Here is an 18641-nt window from a genome sequence, read left to right as displayed (position 1 = left end):
TTAAGGTAGTCATAAACAATAGATCTTGGTATTTACACTTTAGATCTGTTTCTCGTTAGCTTTTCTTATGATGAGTTTGTATATGATAATTTCCACCAAAACTAGCAGTAAACCATTTTCCAAATTCTACACATCCGTAAGATTTTTCTCCTAAATGAATTCTAAAATGCTGAACTAAACTACTTTTCTGTATAAAACCTTTTCTTGCAAATATCACATTCATGAGCTTTTACTGTACAATGAATCAACTTATGACATTTAAGATCAATTTTTTTGAGAATTTTTTTTTCATAAACTTCACATTGAAAATCTTTCTTACCAGTATGAACTAACATTTGTGTCTTAACAAAAACTTTTCTGGTAAAAATCTTTTCACACAAATCACACTTGAACAGTTTATATTTAGCGTGAGTTAGCATGTGTCGGTTTGAATCACGGTTTTGATTAAAATTTTTAAGAAAAACACGACATAAAATTTTTTTCTTTCCACTATGTATCAGCTTATGTTGTGTCAAATTGGAAATATGGGTATAGCTCTCGTCACAAACATCACATTTGTATGGCTTTTAAAATGAATTCTTATGTGGACGTTTAGATACCATTTTGTATTAAAACGTTTATTAAAAACACCACAAGTTTCTTTTCAACATTTAATTTTAATTAAATTGAAAAATAAAATTAATTTTAAAACTAAACTAGCTAAAAATATACTATAAGAACTTTAAAAAGTAAAAAACCTTCAAAGCACATTACTGATTTAAAATATCAATATCACAATTACCTTATTTTTACAATTATACGTAATACTTATAGAAAAAAATGAAAAGAATTTCAAAGTTTTTATCAAGTCTTTTGGTTTTTATTATAGGTTAGTTTACAAATAAGCAACCTTCATAATTCGAACAACATTATTTCTTTTTTAAACTGGTCAGAACTAGTTATAAACAAATAAAACAAACTGAAGTTTTTCATCAAATCTGTTTGTTGCTGTAGACATTGGTTTTAAAGGGCACTTTTGTACATTTTATAAAACTAAATGTCTTTAATAAGATTCATTAATAAGTTTTAAGTTATGATTAATTAACTAATATTATGTATTTATTATAGATAATGTTACATTTAAAGCTCAACTTTATCTTTATATTTTATGCATTTTTTCGTTTTTAGCTTTAAATTATTTTTTAGGTTTTTAACCTAAATAACCTATAAATCATAAAATAGTAAATTCTAAGTATTTAAAACGTTTACAACTTAATTTTTGTAATATATATATTTAAAAAATTGAAAGTTTTCACTACTGATTACACCTTTTAACCATATGCTTATTGTTTCACTATAAAATTTATTCAACGATTTTTACTTTAGCTGACACTGTTTCTTCTAAAGGATATTCTTAGATTTTTAAGTAATAATAAAATAACACAAAGCACACAAATATATACAGTGTTGAATGAGATAGTAGTTCATTAGTAATTGATTAGTCATTGTAATTTTGTACTTAAGTAAAAATAAGGGAAATTAATTGAAGCAATTTAACTTTCTAAACTAACAATAAAATTAAAAAATGACAGCAATAACTACAAAATAACTTGGAAAATACTAAAAAGTGAAAAAATTTAAACTAGGAACAATAACATGCAGGTTGTGCTTAAAAGGAATTTATTAAAAGTTTAACCTGATACAAATTGCATCAACAAGAGAAAGAAATTAATAAAATTATGCAGAAAAAAAAATTCATAAACTAAAAACAAGATAAAACTTCAATAAGAATATAATACTAATACAAAATAGGTTTTTGACTTTTTCATTGAGTTTTGTTGATACTTGGTTTAAATTCAAATTTTTAGATAGTTCTTAAATCAAATTAGATAAACTTAAAAAAACGTAGTCAGATAGTTCTTAAATCTATTTAAATTTTGACTGTTACATTAAGTTTTTACAAGTTAGATTTTGTAATTTTCAGTAACTTTGAGTTTTGTTAATGTTTTGTTGATACTTGGTTTAAATTTGACGTTTTGTTTGACTTACCACTTTACTTACATATCATTTAGTATGTTCTGGTAATATTTAGATTAGTTCTTCTTGTTCAGTTTCATTTTTATAAAAGTCTTCTTTATTCATGTTAGCTTCACGTTTTATATTTGAATTTTTTACTTAAATATAAAGAACAGAACTAACGATTTTGCGTTCTGGTTTATTGATATTAATTTTTTTTTTAAAGTTAAAAAAAATTTGCAGCTGAGAAAATTTTAGACAGTTATATAATAAGTATTTATGTAAATTTTTGATGTGCATTATTAAAAGCTACTACAGAAAATACTCTGTTTTTGAACGTAAACAATTGTGCCACCCCACTGAAAAAAGTCTAGACACATACCTGACCTACAAATTTAATTTTAACTTAAACACGAGTTACATATTGTTTGACTTCAAAATAAAAAAATTGTTTAAATTAAGTACAATCAAGTTATGATCTTTGATACTTCTAACATTAAACTTTAAAAATTAAGTTATAAGAAGTCACATAAACAATCAAATAATGTCAATAAAAAGGTGATGTTCACAAATTATTTAAGTATAATACAGGTTGGCCGCTCAATCTGAAATTCTGGAAAAACCTAGAATTTGATAATTTGGTCTAAAAAATATGGAAAATCCTAGAAATTGGGAAAATTTGAAAAAAATAACATGGAAAAACCTAGCAAAAATCACTGAAACACCTGAAATTTAAATTTTTTTTATATGTTAAATAATAAAATTTTGATTTGACATAAAAAAAACATCGTATAAATAAATAAAAGTTTGACATCATCAAAAAGTTTTTGAATTAAAAACCAAATTGAAAGTAGCTTTACAGTATCTTTATAATATTGTTATACCACTAAACTCATTTTTTAACCTCGAACTTGATTTTAAACTGAAAATTGACCCAAACCGTGTACGTTCAAAAACCTGAAAGAAATTATTTAAAGGGCAACAGATGCACCCTAGTGGCCATCCAGATAAAATCTACAAAACAGATCAAAAAAAAAAAAGTTAAATACAGTTTTTAAGATACAACCAAATAACTATTTGAAAAAAATGTATATTCAACAATTTTAGAATGAATACTAATTTACAGCGAAATTTAGACATCTGAGTTCACTGATGACGTGAGTATGACGCAAGCATTTCGTTGTGACATCATAATGAAAGTTTATTTAGCTTTTAAATTGTTAAGTTATTTATTTCACCTCAAAAACAATTTTATGTTGAGAAAATAATAATTTTTATTTTCAATGGATTAAGATTTTGTTTAACTTTTCAGCACAGCCGCTATTTTTATTCAATGAAATACTAATAAAATTCGGTATTTTAAAACAAATTAATTTCATATGAAAAAATTCGAATTTTTTGTCAAATTTTTCTAGTTTAGAAAATGTTGAAAATATTACATTTAACTTTTTTTAAGTTTTGTTTCGTAATTTCATTTCTATTATGTCAATTTAATTTCGCTTGAATTTTGTTTTTCTTGATTCTGAAACTATTCCATGACTACTACTTTAAATTAAAAAGATACATATCTTTTTTGTAATGTTAAATATTTCTGCGATACACAAAGACAAGAAAATATATTGCATTACAATTCTATAACAAATTAATGTAAATTTATTTACTAACATTAATAATAATTAGAGAATCGCTGTGTTCACTTTTTTTTTGTATGCTTTATTTATAATTATGATGTCACGAATATACCATGGTTTCTTATAAAAATAAAAACTGCTTTATTAAACGTTCTTTTGTTAGATTGTTTATTATTTAACATACAAATTAATAATATATTGTCAATTTAATTTTCAAAAACTATAAAATACTTTAATATGTTGCAAAACATAAGAAACTCCTCAAAGTAGTACATAAAAATACAAATAAAATAAATTTTCTTTTTATGTTAAAATAAGCGAATAACTTAGATTCAAAAAAAATGCTATTGTTTGTCGTTAATATATGCAGAAAAAGACTAGATAACATTAAAACTACAATATTTTGTTTATTTATGTTCAAAAAAGTGTAAAATACTTTCAAATATTGTGAAAAAAGACAAATTATTTTAAGCAGTAAATAGTTAAAGTTAACATCTTAAATTATAAGAGGCGAACAACTTTGATAAAAAAATATTACTGTTTGTTACTGTAAAAAGAAAAAAAATCATTAAATACTTGAAAAGAATATTGGTAAAAGTTTTATAATTAGTTTCTTTTATAGTAATATTTAATGTTTTATAGAATTCATTTTCATTTTTAGTAAATGCTTTTTTTTTGTGTTTAAAAAACAAAAAATTGGGATCAAATAAAGTTAGTATTCACAAATAAAGTAATAATATTGATCAGGATTGCTATATATGGTATTTTTGTATGAGTTATTGACGAGGTACCACATCAAAAAATACCAACCATCGTTGCTAACAGGTAAGCCACCAGTAAGCCAACCAGTCACATTGACCTGAACATCGTCACAGCTTCTTTTCCAGATGTTTTTGTTCGTTTCATCTCTTCTAATTCCTGTGTGGTAGTGCTGTCCTGACATTCCTAACTCTTCGGAAAGCTCGCTGAAATTTTTAATTATTAATTGATATAACGGAACTAATATAATGTTACTTATCATTTTACGTTAAATTGTAACCAAGTTAGCTGAAACTGTTTAATCATACTAAAACTCTATTTACTTTTCTGTCTTTACTTTTAAGTAAAGCTTAATGCAATATTTTTTTAATGTTAGACTGGATGAGAAAATTAATAACTATTTTTAAAATAACAGGAGTATTTAACTATTTTAACTACATTCACAAAATAAAATTTTTTGATGTTATTTATACGGCATTCAGGGTTGCCAAAAGACTTGAAATCCTGGAAAATTCTGGAATTTGAAAAACTAAATTTAAAAACCTGAAATTTGAGAATTGAAAAAAATAAATCTGGAAGTTTAATTGAAAATAACTAAAAGACCTTGAATTTTAAACAATTTTTATATTTTAAGTAGTAAACTTATGTTTAACACAAAAATCTATCATATAGAATATAGATAAAAGTTTTTTATCATAATCAAATATTTTTTTATTAAGAAAACATATTTGAAGTAGCTTTAAAGTAAATTTACAATCCTTTATAGTATCAGGTTTTTACCTTAAACTTAGCTTTAAACTAAAATTAACCGAAAACTGTTTACTTTTAGAAACCTGGAGGAAGTCTTGTAAACCTGGAAAAAACTATGAAATACATTAGGCAACCTTTGGTATTAAACATAATAACACGTAAATTTTTTTTATGTTACAGTAGTTTTATTAATTGTATTGAATTTTCTACAAACCTAGACGTTTATCAAAACTTTAAAAGTGAACATAACTCAAATAGTTATAGATTTCAAGCAACTTACTCTCTTCCATGTCGAGTTAAAATTCTAGGGTCTTTTTGTATTAAGTCTCCACTTCTCTCCTGGCAGTAACGTCTTGCTTGATCCCAATACATTTTTTGATTGACAACCTCGAATCTATACCCTGTTGATTATTTAATTTTTTAACTAACAATGTATGCACTTTTAATTTATTATTGATTAAAACTTATTTACTGAAAGACAACTGATTTTAAATATCTCTGAGCCAAACATTTAAGATGTAATTTTTTTAGTTTGCTCAATTTCAAAGCGACAACCTTATTTCTAGTTAAAAGAGTTTGCTTATAACGATCGTTATCTGAAAAAAATCGATAACATTTTAGATTGCTTTTAACCTTAGTTTGGTACTTAACTTTAGTTATGGTAAGTTTTAAATAAGTTATAGTATGTACTTTAAATATTTTTAACCATTTTACACAGTAATAATCTCCTTTATCAAAATTAATTTATATACCTAATATTTTTTTGCTTGCCTTAATAAACTTCTCAGGTAAACAATTTTTACAGAAAATTCAAAAGACTTAAGTAATATTTCTTTTTTATTTCACTAAACAGCCACCGTCTGCTTCGAGTAAATAGTTTTTCTTAACAGCTTATTTAGATTAGTTGTGTTGTATAGATTTATTTTTATTAATCATTTAAAGTAAATGTAACTTATTTAATTATAACATCCAATAAAATCTTAAGTTCTCGTAAAGTTATTTTTAAGTTTAATATTTAAAACAAAAAATAAAAGTCTAAACAAAGTTATGGTTAATTCAACTGTATTGGTCTCTTGGCCGGCCAGAGGTACTGTTTAGCTTTGTACAAATTTTGAAATGTCTAAAAAGTTTACTAACTTGAAATATCTTCAGTTGCTGCTGTTGTAGAAATCGCAGACTTTTGCTCAGTAGTTGTTGGATTTTCCGCAGCGGAATTATCCGTAGTAGTAGCAGACTGTTGACGAGTTGTAACTTCTGTGTAGAGATGTGTCGTAATTTGAACATCACATCGAGCCTTTAGTTCTGAAAAAGAAATCTTTTCAATTCACACCGCAGTAAAGTCCTTTTAAAAAAGGTAAGTTTTGAAATTTCAACTGAAACAAAATTACTGTTGGCAAGTATCACAAAAACAGCATGCGTAAAATTTTTGATGGCTTGAAGAAATTTTTATAATTGATTTTCTGAAAACAAATTAAAATTGTATAAAAGTTGTTACTGATAATTTTAAAACAACATAAAAAAATAATTATAAATTTTTCAAATTTTTTAAGCAGATCCAAGTTTAAGGGATTTTTGAAAAGCGTAAAATTAAAAAGTTTTAAACTTTATAAATTTACTTTATTTTAGTGCAGATTTTTATACAGTTCTGTTTAACAGTTTTTGTTCAGTAATATCATATAAAGTAGTGCTTTTATTCCGTAGATTTTTCTTAACCTTCAGATATTTCAAAGTTTTAGTTTAATACAATTAAATGCGGTGAAATGCTTTTAATATGCACATCCTACTTACAAAAACACAATTAAATGTGGTTTTTGCAAAATAGCTGATTTAATAATCACACCACTAATTTAACTTAGTTTTTGTTTAATGTAAACGCCGTTGGATTTTAAACAAAAAATAATATTTAGGATTTAACTCACTTTGGTTTTTTTTTGCTCTTATGACGTTACTATTGTACCAAAATAGAGAAATTTATGTTTAAAATTCTTAAAACTTAAGGTTTCTCAAAAAATCTTAAACATCTGCCTGTACAAATGTAAAGTCATATTGTTTTAGCTAATTTTTACAGTAAGCAGTCATTTTTTATGTAATTTTAAGTTGTTTTTAGAAAACCAGTTTTGGAACCATGAAAAATTCTTTAAATTGCCCAAAACTTTGCACAGGTTTTTTAATGATATTAACCAATAGTAAAAAATAACTCCGGTTAAAAGCTGAAAACGTTTTTTTGTATTTACTTTTAATGTTTTATATAGGGACCCTAACACACAAAAAAAATTGTTAAAGTAATATAAAAAGTAAAAAGTTTTTATTTCCTTTTATTTTTTGTAGAGTAAAAAGTTTATATCTACCTCTTTTTTTCGATAAGTAAAATGGTTTTACTTCCATTAATTTATTTTTTGTTCAGTAAAAAGTTTGTATTTACCTTCAATTTTTTCGTTAAGTGCCACAATTGTTTTCTGCTGCTCGTTGATTTTCTCCTGAAAAGAAAATTTTTAAGTTTTTTTAACTATAGTTTTAAAACTAACAAAACCTTTTTTGTTTCTTCGGTGACAGAAAAAATACCCTCAATAAATAAAATGACCAAAGTGAAAATTATCACCATTAGTGTTAGATTTATTATTAAACTAGTTTTTAATTTTTTACCCATGCTCTAACAAAAAGAAATTACATATAATATAATAAGTTTTAATAAAAGAGGTTATATTTAGAAAAACTATCTTTTTTTGTTGTTGTTTTTTTACAAAATTTTACAAAAAACTTAATATTTTTATGATATCAAATTAAACAAAAAGTCAATTGATGATTTATTTAATATTTTTGTCACATAAAATTATATTAAAAGGTTTTAAATCCTAGGGTTTTTAAATGCGTGTTCTCATGTAATTTAAAAAAGTAGTTTACTATAATACCTTTTTATAAAATTAAAACTTTTTGCCTACTAGTTAGAAAAAGAAGTTTAGTGACTCTAACTTAAAGCTAAACATTTTTTAGACAAAATTTTTAGCGATTTTGGTTAGGTGAAAGGGATAATACAAGAGTCTTTTATACAAAACTTATGTATATACTTATTTTATTACAACTTTACAATCTAAACTCTTACCCCTTACTTAAGTTTTTATATTTAAAGCAATATAAAAATTTAGGAACTTAAGTTGAAAACAAACAAGTATTTATTATTACTGCATCAACTAAGTCAATCTATAGCAAAGTAAACAAAATACTAGTTAACAATTTTTTGTTAATTCAATCTGCTCTACAAACAAGATCTTAAAGTTAAACTAGTTTAATTGTGTTTTAGAGCGTGCACCAACTGTAGATGGTTGATTCATAGCTGACACGTACACGGAAATTAAACGCGTCATAAATACGAGACTTAAACACGTTTTAACGCGGAACTAAAACGTTTTCACACGGAAACAAAAAAAGCTAACTCTAAGTAAAACGTAAAATTTTTTAACTTGGTGTGTGGTTTATAATACAAGTTAATTGTTAACGCTGCTTGCATGGATATCAAAATACTGAAACTAAGTTCTTATGTATGTAGCTTGATTTTTTTTCAGCAAGACATTTGTTTTTTTTTCGCTTTTAAAACAAAATATTCTTAAATAAAAATGTATTTATTCATAAACTTGTTAAAGATATTGTTCAAACTTAATTTATAAATAAGTAGTCATATAATAAATAATTATTATTTATAAACTTGTATTGTATTTACATTACAATCAGGTTAAATCTTTAGGATTTCAATTATTAAAATATTGACAAATAAGACAAATAAATAACAAATAGAAGATAGTATTCGGTATATTACTAATTTTGAGCATTTGAATTGCAATGTATGTTCGTTCCCTTTTATTCTAAAGTGTTGTGGCAAATTTAGTTTTATATTAAAAAAAAATGCTAAAATGTTATCAATTTACTTTTTTATGAAAAACCTATTTAACTAAAATTTATTTGTGAAAACTAGTTTTTTTTGTTACAATTAGAAATTACTGGAAGTACTCTAAGATGTAACAAGCAATACAGTATAAGTACCGCCTGTTCTCCTTTTTTGCCTTTGACTACAACTACTTGTGAAAATTTTGGCGATGAAAGCTTAAAGGTTCCATCGATAAAAAAGCATTCACTTTCCATTAAAATATCAAGTATAAAGCTTCTATAACATAGGGCATTAATGGCCAAAATGCAAACTATACTTTATTTAATTTAAATAAAAGATTAAAGATTTCACATTTCAAAAATCAAAGTTCTGTTTTGGGACATTTCCACTGTCCCCAAGCAGAAATTTTTCAGTAGTATCGTTCACTTTATATATCTTTAAGTATTCCTGGAGTTCGATATCTTCTATTCTATCTGCAATCGGAGAGTAAAGGTTATGTGATTTTCTTGCACGTCTGAAACTTTTAACAAGGTTTCTATGGAAAGCTTACACTTAATAAATTTTAGTAGTCCCAGTGTTCATTTAAAAAGTACAAAAACTCATAATCTTTAATAAAATAAAAACTCTACATCTAAAGGATATTGACTGGTATAAGCTAAAACCTATACTAAAATGAAGTTTAATTTCTATGAAAAAACAAAAAAATATCGCTAACCGGGGTGTTCTTCTTATACAATGCTAGGGGCCTGGTTTATAACGCAACGTGCGCTTTAACTTGTATAAAAGATGTCCCCAAGATAACAAGTAAACTATAATTGATAAATATACTAATATGACTTACTTACTATTTATTAAAGGTTTAATAAATAAAATACTTATACTAATGTTAAACAAAATACTTATACTAATGTTAAACATAATTCGAGTCTGTGGTAATGAATGTATTTACAATAAAATTGCGCAACAAAAAGGTGATAAAATACTATACAACATAAAGCCAATAAATCGAATTATCAATTCTTTTTGTAGATTAAAATACATGAGTCAAAGAAGCTGAAAGCTAAGTGTTCGTTTAAACAAAACTCATAAAGCGATCTAAAAGCGAACTAAATTCGATAAACAACATTACAAAAAAATAAACTTATTTAAAATATAAGCTCTACGTCTGAAGGATATTGATTGGTATAAGCTAAAATCTATACTAAAATAAACTTTATTTCTATACAATTATAAAAAATCATAAACTTTTTAAAATAAAAACTGTAAATCCAAAAGATATTAATTTGAACAATTTCAAATCTTTACTAAAATAATCTTTACTTAGATTATATATAACAACATTTTCCAAACTTAAGATTTAAAAACCGGAAACTTACCTAAATAAGTGACATAGTGCATTAAACTAAATTTTCCTTTAAATCTAAGTTTAATCAAAAGTTTATTTAAAATTTATAACTCTTTATTACTGTAATTTTTGCATCTTACGGTCAGAAAAATAAATATGACCTGTGATGTAACTTCAGCAAGAAAATAGTTTGTACAAAAGAAATAAAATAAAAACTTTCAAAAAATAGTTTAAATGATTTCTTCTTATTTTTTTTTTCAGTTCACAGTCAGACTTGTCTAAAGTTTCTTATTATAGTTTTGTCTTTAAATGATTTTTAATTTAGTAAGTAGACTGCTCAAATAAAGGTTTTTTTTTAATATTTTTGTGCTTAGAAATCTTCTTTAGCTATAAAACTTTCTGAAAAATCGTAAGTCTTATGTTTTTAGTTTTTTTAAACTTAGATGATGAAACTTTTTTTATAATTATTAAGCTTAAAACTAAAAAATGCAAACATGAGTCCTAAAACTATCGTCTTTGAATAATCAAATAAAAGTTTTACTAGTAAAACTTTAAGTTATGCTGGTTATTAAAATTTTAAAAGAATGAAAATGCTAAACAGATAGAAAAATTTGTGAAATAAGTTAATTTACTTTTGCAGTAGTCCATATATAAATCTTACGACACATACATACGTATTAAAAAGTTGCGACAAACGTAGATGTAGAATAAGAGGGACTTAACATTTTTTTGTATTGCAATATTCAAATCTACATGTGTTTCAAAAATGAATTAGGTAAATTATTAATAGTCTATTAAGTAATCGGAGATTTAAAAAAACAAAGAAAACTTATTTATCAGTATTTATTCATGTTAATATTTTACTAACTAAAATTAATTTATGCTTATTAAAAATATTATAAAAAACCTGGAGCTAATTTATTTTGCTAGATTTATGAAAATAGTTTTATGCTAAAAATATAAAAGTAAAAGTTTTATAATACCTTCGTTGAAATTTTTGATAAAATGAGTTAATAGAATTTTTTAAATTTATTTTATTTTATTAAAAAAAGTTAAGGTTTGCTTAAAAATAACTAGTAGTATTTTATATTAATCACGAAGTTTTAGTTAAAGCTTTAGCTTGTAACATATTTAAAGGTTGTTAACTTTTAGTCTACATGTTGGATAGTTTTTTTTTAGATTTTTAAACATAACAGTAAAATTGTTATGTAAGCATAAAAAAGAGTGTCACTTTATGCTAAACTATCACTCCGTGCTAAAGTGTCACTCTGTGCTAAAATGACGCCCGTGCTTTTCTGACTCGTTCCCATTAAACTAACACATAGGAGCACTTTTTGCCATCTGCTTGCGAAATTTACCACCGTCAAGACAGGTTGCTGAAAATTGATTAGAAGTATCACCATGAGCAAAATAGCCCCAAATATATACAGCTTCTTACACAACTATACTTTCGCCGCCGTTAACAACAAATCAGTTCTTAACTGTTGGTGGTGCGTCACATTCTGTCAGTAAATAATATAGTTTGAATGTTAATAATCAAACCTTTTAAAAGTTATATTACAAAATAAAATCTGTTTTGTATATAAGTTAATACCTAAACCTTCATAAGCGGTAGATTTAAGTTTTACTTTATCTAACTTTTAAACATCTAACTTAAATTTTATTATTTTCTTACAGTAATACAATTTGTATTTAAAAAATCACTCTAGTTGTTGACCAACGTGACATTCATCGGTTACATTATTTTACAGATATCTAACCCTTAGTAGCATACATTATCAAAAAATGGTATATAAGTATTCGCTTAAGTTTTTACAAGTTTGTTTGAAAATTTATATAAAGACAAAACAATAATTTTTGTTAAGTTTGTTGTACTCTTAAGTTGTTTGCGTGATTCAACTATGAATCATACTTCAATTATAATAAATAATAACTCAGGACAGTCTGAAATTTAAAAAACTAAGGATGACTTAGGCCAGTTTGACTTTTTTATAAAGAACTCTGAATTTTTATACGAATATTTAAATTCACAGACCATTTTTTTATAGATCTTAAATCAGATTTATTTGTTCCAGTTTCAATTGTTTTATATTTTACAACCAATTTTGTCCAAAAACTTGATTTTATTGATTTTAGGAAGTTCATTACTATTTTTATCTATAAGATTTTATTTAATGGATCTGAAAAGCTCAGTATGACTCAGCGCAGTTTAAGGTCACTCAAAATAAGTTTTCTGACTTGTGCAAACTTTTCTTTTAAAAGACTTTAAAAGGACAATGTTCTTAACCTTTTTCACTGAACTACTATGATGCTGCTTCTGCACATGATTAAAGTCTGTTTTTAACAAATGCTTTTCAAAGTGTTATAGATTTTACAGATGATTCATAGTCGCCATTGTGTATAGCTGAAAATTACTTGAACAGGACTTTTAAAACAGCTTTAGGTTTATTAAGTATTCAGTATTTTTATAAACAATAGGAGATAGAGCACTATTTTTCAGTCTCCTTATTCTACTACGTTGATTTATATATAGTTATTTAAAAAAGATTGACAAAATTTTAATTGATTTCAAAAGTTTAACATATGATTATGAATTTTTAGTAAAATATTTGTAAAATCAAATTCAGTCGCTTTTTTTATTACGTTTATTCCAGTTTTTTCAGTGGTCGCACAGGTGACAGGAAACCAGTCAAAACACGCCCCTGGTATATTCCAGAAGAGTAGAAAAACTATCAATTAAAAAATATTTATTTTATTTTTCAACATTTTTTCTTTATTTTTAATTAAAACTATCTTCAAAGGCTGTTCTTTTGTATAAGTAAGTTGTTTGTATAAAGTTTTATGTATTTTTAAAGAAACCTACATTTAAAACTTAATTCAATACTTGTCGAAAATAACGTTTTTTAAATTTTAAATTTTCTGATTCTCATTTTTTTTACGTAAACTAGATATAAAGCATAAAAAACAAACATTCTTTTAAGTGATAATATAGATTAGAAAATGTGCTGATTTACAGGTTGGTAAAAAAAAAACGCTTTCTTAGAAAAATTTTGTTTGAACTTTAAAAACCATTAGTTTTTTCTATTAGATAAATATTCAATTATTAAAAACTTATTTTTACAAAACAAAAGTTTTTGATGAGAGTTTTAATAACATAAAATTATAATTTTCTGAATAAAATTTTGCTACTAATTTGCTTCAGAAGTTGATAATTTTTTTGGTTCAAAATCCACCGTACATAACACTTTTATTTTGCTTTTAATTTCGAAACAAGTATATCCAGTGTAAGCTTTAAAACCTGGTTGAGCGGGCCGCTGTTCCATCTTTTGTGGGCAGCATTTCTTTTGAGTTTTGTAAGCAGGCCGGTTGTTTTCATTCCGGGGTCGGATTGAGCACGCCTAGTTTAAACGGTTTATACTTGAAATCAGGGGCGTAGCGTGGGAAGGGGCACTGGCGCATGCGTGCCTCCTAAAAAAAAAAAATCATCTTTATCTTTAAATCATTTAATCTCCCTGCTTGATTTTTTTAAACTTTGTTTATGTAGTATTTAAAAAGTTAAACTGGTTTTTGAATACCAATTATACAGATTCGGTGCGTAAACGCATTGTGTACAGCTACCGGCTATGATGAAAAATTCCACAAGAAAAAAACTTTAAATCCATAAACTTCATGAGAAGTTAAACTCAAAAAATATTTAATAAACAGTTCATACTGTGATTACAGTATTAACCTCACCGTACAAAATGTTTTCTTTAAACTTAAGTGAACTTAAATTTTTTAGAAAAAGTAGTAAAATTCTTATTTACTTAAATAATGAATAAATCAAAAATTGTAATTCTATCAACCATAAAAATTAGGAAATTCATAATTATTTTTTCTTTTTCATAGACTATGGATGAGATCTAATTAATTTAGATGCAGTTTTTGTTGTTTTATAACCAATTTTGTTACAGGATCAGTTTTTATTAGCTAAGAATAAATAAAAACAATATAAAAGCAAAAATAATAATAATGATAATAATAATAATTATAATTATTATTATTAAAATTAAAATAACAATTATGATTTTGAAGAAAAAATTTTATAAAATAAATATACATTTTTTTAGTTTTTAATACTTCTAATCTAAAAAAAAGTATGCAATTAATAATGCTTCTGTTACATTTTTTGCACCTTTTTGCATGGATGCTAAACACTCAGGCTAGTTTAATGTTTTTAAAAAGCATATGCTATTTTAAACGTTTTGAAAAGCCCAGGCTTGTTTTAATACAAAAAAGTATATATATATATATGTATATCTATGAAATCAAATTCAAGCATATGATTTATAAATGTAGTATACATTTTTTTTTTAGTTTTTAACACTTCTAATCTGAAAAAAATAAGCAATATATAATGCAGTTATTACATTATTTTGCACTTTTGTCCAGGGTTGCTACATACTCAGGCTAGTTTGATACTTTTAAAAAAGTCAGGTTTCTTTTAATACTTTTAAAGCTCAAGTTAGTTCAGACTACTTTCTATTTTTCAACTTTGTTTTTAATATGTTTTTTTATTTTTAAAGTTAACTTCTAATTTTGGTATTTTTATATTTAAGCTTTTTAAGAGTGATTTTTTTAATATTTAGCTTAAAGGTTTTTCTTTTCAATTTTCTCATAAACTTATACCTACTAAAGCAAGCTTTATAGAACTCAGGATAGTTTTTGCTCACTGAGGTTGGAACTTTTTGCTTTAAGAGTGGCCACCCTGTTTATTTTTTTTAGCAACAAAGTAGATTATTTTATTTTATTTATTAATTGAATTGCACATACTATGAAATTTATAATCTCAACCTTAATTCTTGATTTATGTTTATTTGGAGTTAGCTACATAAACAGTTTAATGTAAGTTAGTTCAAGTTTTATTCTTTAAAATTTTTTTTTATATTCAATTTTGTTTTTCGTACTTGGTAGTTCAAAAAAAGAAAAAAATAATAATGGAATATGTTCATTGGCTTTGGTACTTTTTAGATGTATAAGATACTATAAGCATTCTCGTTAGTCTTTCTATTTTTGTTTAGTTTTAACTAGGAGGGGCGTTGTGTCTGTAGTTGTGAAAGTTATACGAGCTTATGCGACCTCACTCTTTAGTAAGGAATAATTATTTCAAATTTTATATGAATGTATACTTTAAAAGTTGAATAGTTTTATAAAATACTTTGGTGTATATATAAAAAATATATAAAAAGAAAATGTACGTATTTTTATTATCAATATTTTTATAAGATACCAAGTACTTTGAAATTAATTAACAAAGTTTATAAAAGACCACAAAATCTTCTAAATATGTAATAATTATAAATACTTTACATTATGTTAAATTTAGTTTGTTAGTGAAATTATGAGTTTAACTCATTATAGAATTTGTGTATATATAGAAAATCTAAAGAAAAATTAACCATAAGACATATATCTACATGTGCTTGTTCTAAGCCTGTTTTAAATATACAAAAAAATGTATGCTATACAATAATATACTGCTAGTCCTACACTTATTTACTAAAAATTAAAACATATTGCATCCAAATCTAATCTAATTATATAAAAAAAGAGTAACTAGATAAATTAGTTTTTTCAAGCTTAAATACAAAACTTTTAAATGAATTATTTCACAAAGTTGTTGAATAAGCACAGTCCAGGCTTGGTAAAAGTCAATAAATGCCTACTTCAAACCCAACAGAGTAAAACAATTCTGGCGAAATCTCAGAAACTTTGTGGAGCGCCACAATTTTGGAGTTACAAGTTTTATGACAACAGAAGATTTTTTCACACGTGTAACTCCTTACTTGCCGCCAAGGATTTTTATAAAACGCTTGGTGTTTCAAAAAACGCAGACAAAAACGACATCAAGAGTGCTTACATTCAACTTGCGAAAAAATATCATCCTGATAAAAATAAGGGTGATAAAGATTCAGCTGAAAAGTTCAAAGAAGTTAATGAAGCTTACGAGGTTTTGAGAGATCAGAAGAAACGGCAGGATTACGATAGATCCGCTAAATACCAAACTAACCAACAAAGAGGGTCCTATAGGTATAAAGCTAACCCACAAAGGGAAAAAGCTAACCAACAAAGAGAACAAGCTAACCAACAAAGAGAAAATGATAAGCAACAAAGGAGATCCACTAGAAAACGGCCTGAAACCTATGAAAATGACTTAGATTTTGAAGAATTTAATTTTGACTTTGATTTTGGCGTATTAAAAATCAATGTAGAAATCAAACAAAACAAGGGTGTGATGAAGAAAATTAAGATTGAAATTAATAAGAAGATAAAGGTTGTAATAGATAAAAAAATTACGATTGAAATAAATAATAAAATTAAGATTGAAATTGATAAGAAAATTAAGATTGAAATAAAATCTTGATTAACAACTAACTAGTTGCACGTTATTTTTTATAATAAACTCAAATTCATGTAATTGTAAAGGTACAAAACTTGTTATTGATTTAGTAAACTATGAGTCACTGCAACTTTTAACTCTTTTTGAAAGTTGTTAAATAATATGCAGCAAAAGAATTATATTTATAAGTTTATAATAAGTTCGTCTGTAAATGAGTCATCAAATACTAAATGTATTGAACACAATACACATATATATTTATTTTAAATGTAGGGATTGCATAAGTTTTAACGTTTTACTTCTTTTTTTCAAATTAATTAAAATATATTTAGAAATTATGTACTATATTGCAGTAAGTGTCGTGGTATGCAGGTTTTCTAGTTAGTTATAAATCAGTAAAAATAAAAAATTTATGAAAAAACGTTAAATACTAGTTGAACTTTAGGTTATTAAAAAAAACGTTTTTGTTTTGTCTGTATAAAAACTATGATATTTTCAAAGCAAAATAAAAATACTTTAAAATGTTGTTAGTGTTTTTAAATCAAATTAGAATTATAAGCTCAAATTATTCATTTTAATATATGTTTACTTTTAGAAACAATGAAAACGTTAAAAATAAAGATACTTTGAAGTCATAAAACTTTTGCAGTTATATTTAACCTAAATAAGAAAATTTGGTTTACTTAAAAATGCTACGGAAACTAAATATGATGTTTTTTATCTGATTTAAATAAGAATTCGGAGTCTAATAAACAAAAAAGTTATGAAAAAGCTTTAAAAATTTACTTCGTTTTTATCTGATACCAAAATCTACGAAACTTCTAATTAATTTAATTTGGTCTATAAATACCTTAGGAAAATTATGTAAAAAGATTATACGTTTGAAAAACGATTGAATTTATTACAATTTAGTTTAAAACGGCTTAGCTTTGAAAAAAATGAGAGAAAATGTTAGAACAAGCTTTAAATAGTTTGGTCTGAATAGTATTTTTTTTAAGTCGTGACGAAGGAAGTGCAAAAAATATCTCTTGTCAAAGCAAGATGAGGGGCCTTACTCCTTATACGAGATAAGTTTTGCGATGTTTTAAGCTTAATTTTTTAAAGTTCATGGGTAAAAATCTAAATTTACGAAAGTAAAACATTTAAAATAGCTAGACTTAAAAAAAATTAAAGTTACAGTAAACCAGAATGAAATTATTAGATATTTTTTTTACAAAAACAAAGCTTATAAAAACTACAAAAATAAAACAAAGCTAAGTAAAGTTTAAATATACTTATAATATAACGTTTATAATCGAAAAAATATTCATAAAGTACGCTTTAGAATAAATTTTATAAAAATGCGCTATAAATTTAGAAAAACAATCAAATGTTTTGAATTTATTTCATTTATCAACTTAAAAGGTTTTTTCGTGTACAAGGTCTTAATGCCAAATAATTTTAGCGTCTTTTTTTGTCGTTCACTAAACAATAAAAAGTACTTAAAACGAAAAAAAAACAAAGAAATAAATAAAAACAAGACAGAAAAGTTTGTTGAAAAAACCCCGAAGTAAAAATCCAAACAATACCAATATTTACTATTGCCAGCATTATGTCTGTATATGATTTAATTATAGGTATAATTTAATTCATACCTTTTTTGGTAAATAGAATAGATCTAACTGCCCACATATTTAAAGAAAGTACATGAGGCTTTTAGTAGTAATAATCAAAACATACTTTAAGAGCTAAAAAAATGCTCAAAGCAAACATAATTTCAAATAAAAGCTACATAAAGACAATTTAACACATATGAGCTCAAACTCTCTCACTTGACCTTCAAAAAAAGATTAATCGTTGCAGAGGGGAGAGTGTGTTCTCTGATGTTTAAAAAAAAAACATGTTACTTTATTAAAAACAAAT

General features: G+C 24.8%; 1 protein-coding gene across 1 annotated transcript; it reads right to left on the bottom strand.

Moving 5' to 3' along the window:
- Nucleotides 1-4330: 4330 nt before the first annotated feature.
- Nucleotides 4331-7777, bottom strand: LOC145832002 (uncharacterized). The gene is made up of 5 exons (XM_082939362.1): nucleotides 7666-7777; nucleotides 7558-7612; nucleotides 6273-6437; nucleotides 5416-5536; nucleotides 4331-4591 (listed from the first exon to the last, which is right to left on the bottom strand). Exons 1-5 carry the CDS (start codon nucleotides 7735-7737, stop codon nucleotides 4339-4341), a joined length of 666 nt encoding a protein of 221 aa, XP_082795488.1. The 5' UTR covers nucleotides 7738-7777; the 3' UTR covers nucleotides 4331-4338.
- Between the last annotated feature and the right edge of the window lie 10864 nt (nucleotides 7778-18641).

This window comes from Thalia democratica, chromosome 3 (genome assembly GCF_965202585.1).
Source record: "Thalia democratica chromosome 3, ktThaDemo2.hap1.1, whole genome shotgun sequence".
Taxonomy (NCBI): Eukaryota; Metazoa; Chordata; class Thaliacea; order Salpida; family Salpidae; genus Thalia; species Thalia democratica.
This window is presented reverse-complemented; position numbering and strand designations above follow the sequence as displayed.

Excerpts from the sequence above, each read along its gene's own strand:
- LOC145832002 (XM_082939362.1), bottom strand. The coding sequence starts at position 7,737 with ATGGTGATAATTTTCACTTTGGTCATTTTATTTATTGAGGGTATTTTT. Across the intron at positions 6,438-7,557 it reads ACTTAACGAAAAAATTGAAG|AACTAAAGGCTCGATGTGAT; the intron begins GTAAATACAAAC and ends TTTCTTTTTCAG. Across the intron at positions 5,537-6,272 it reads AGCAACTGAAGATATTTCAA|GGTATAGATTCGAGGTTGTC; the intron begins GTTAGTAAACTT and ends AATAATCAACAG.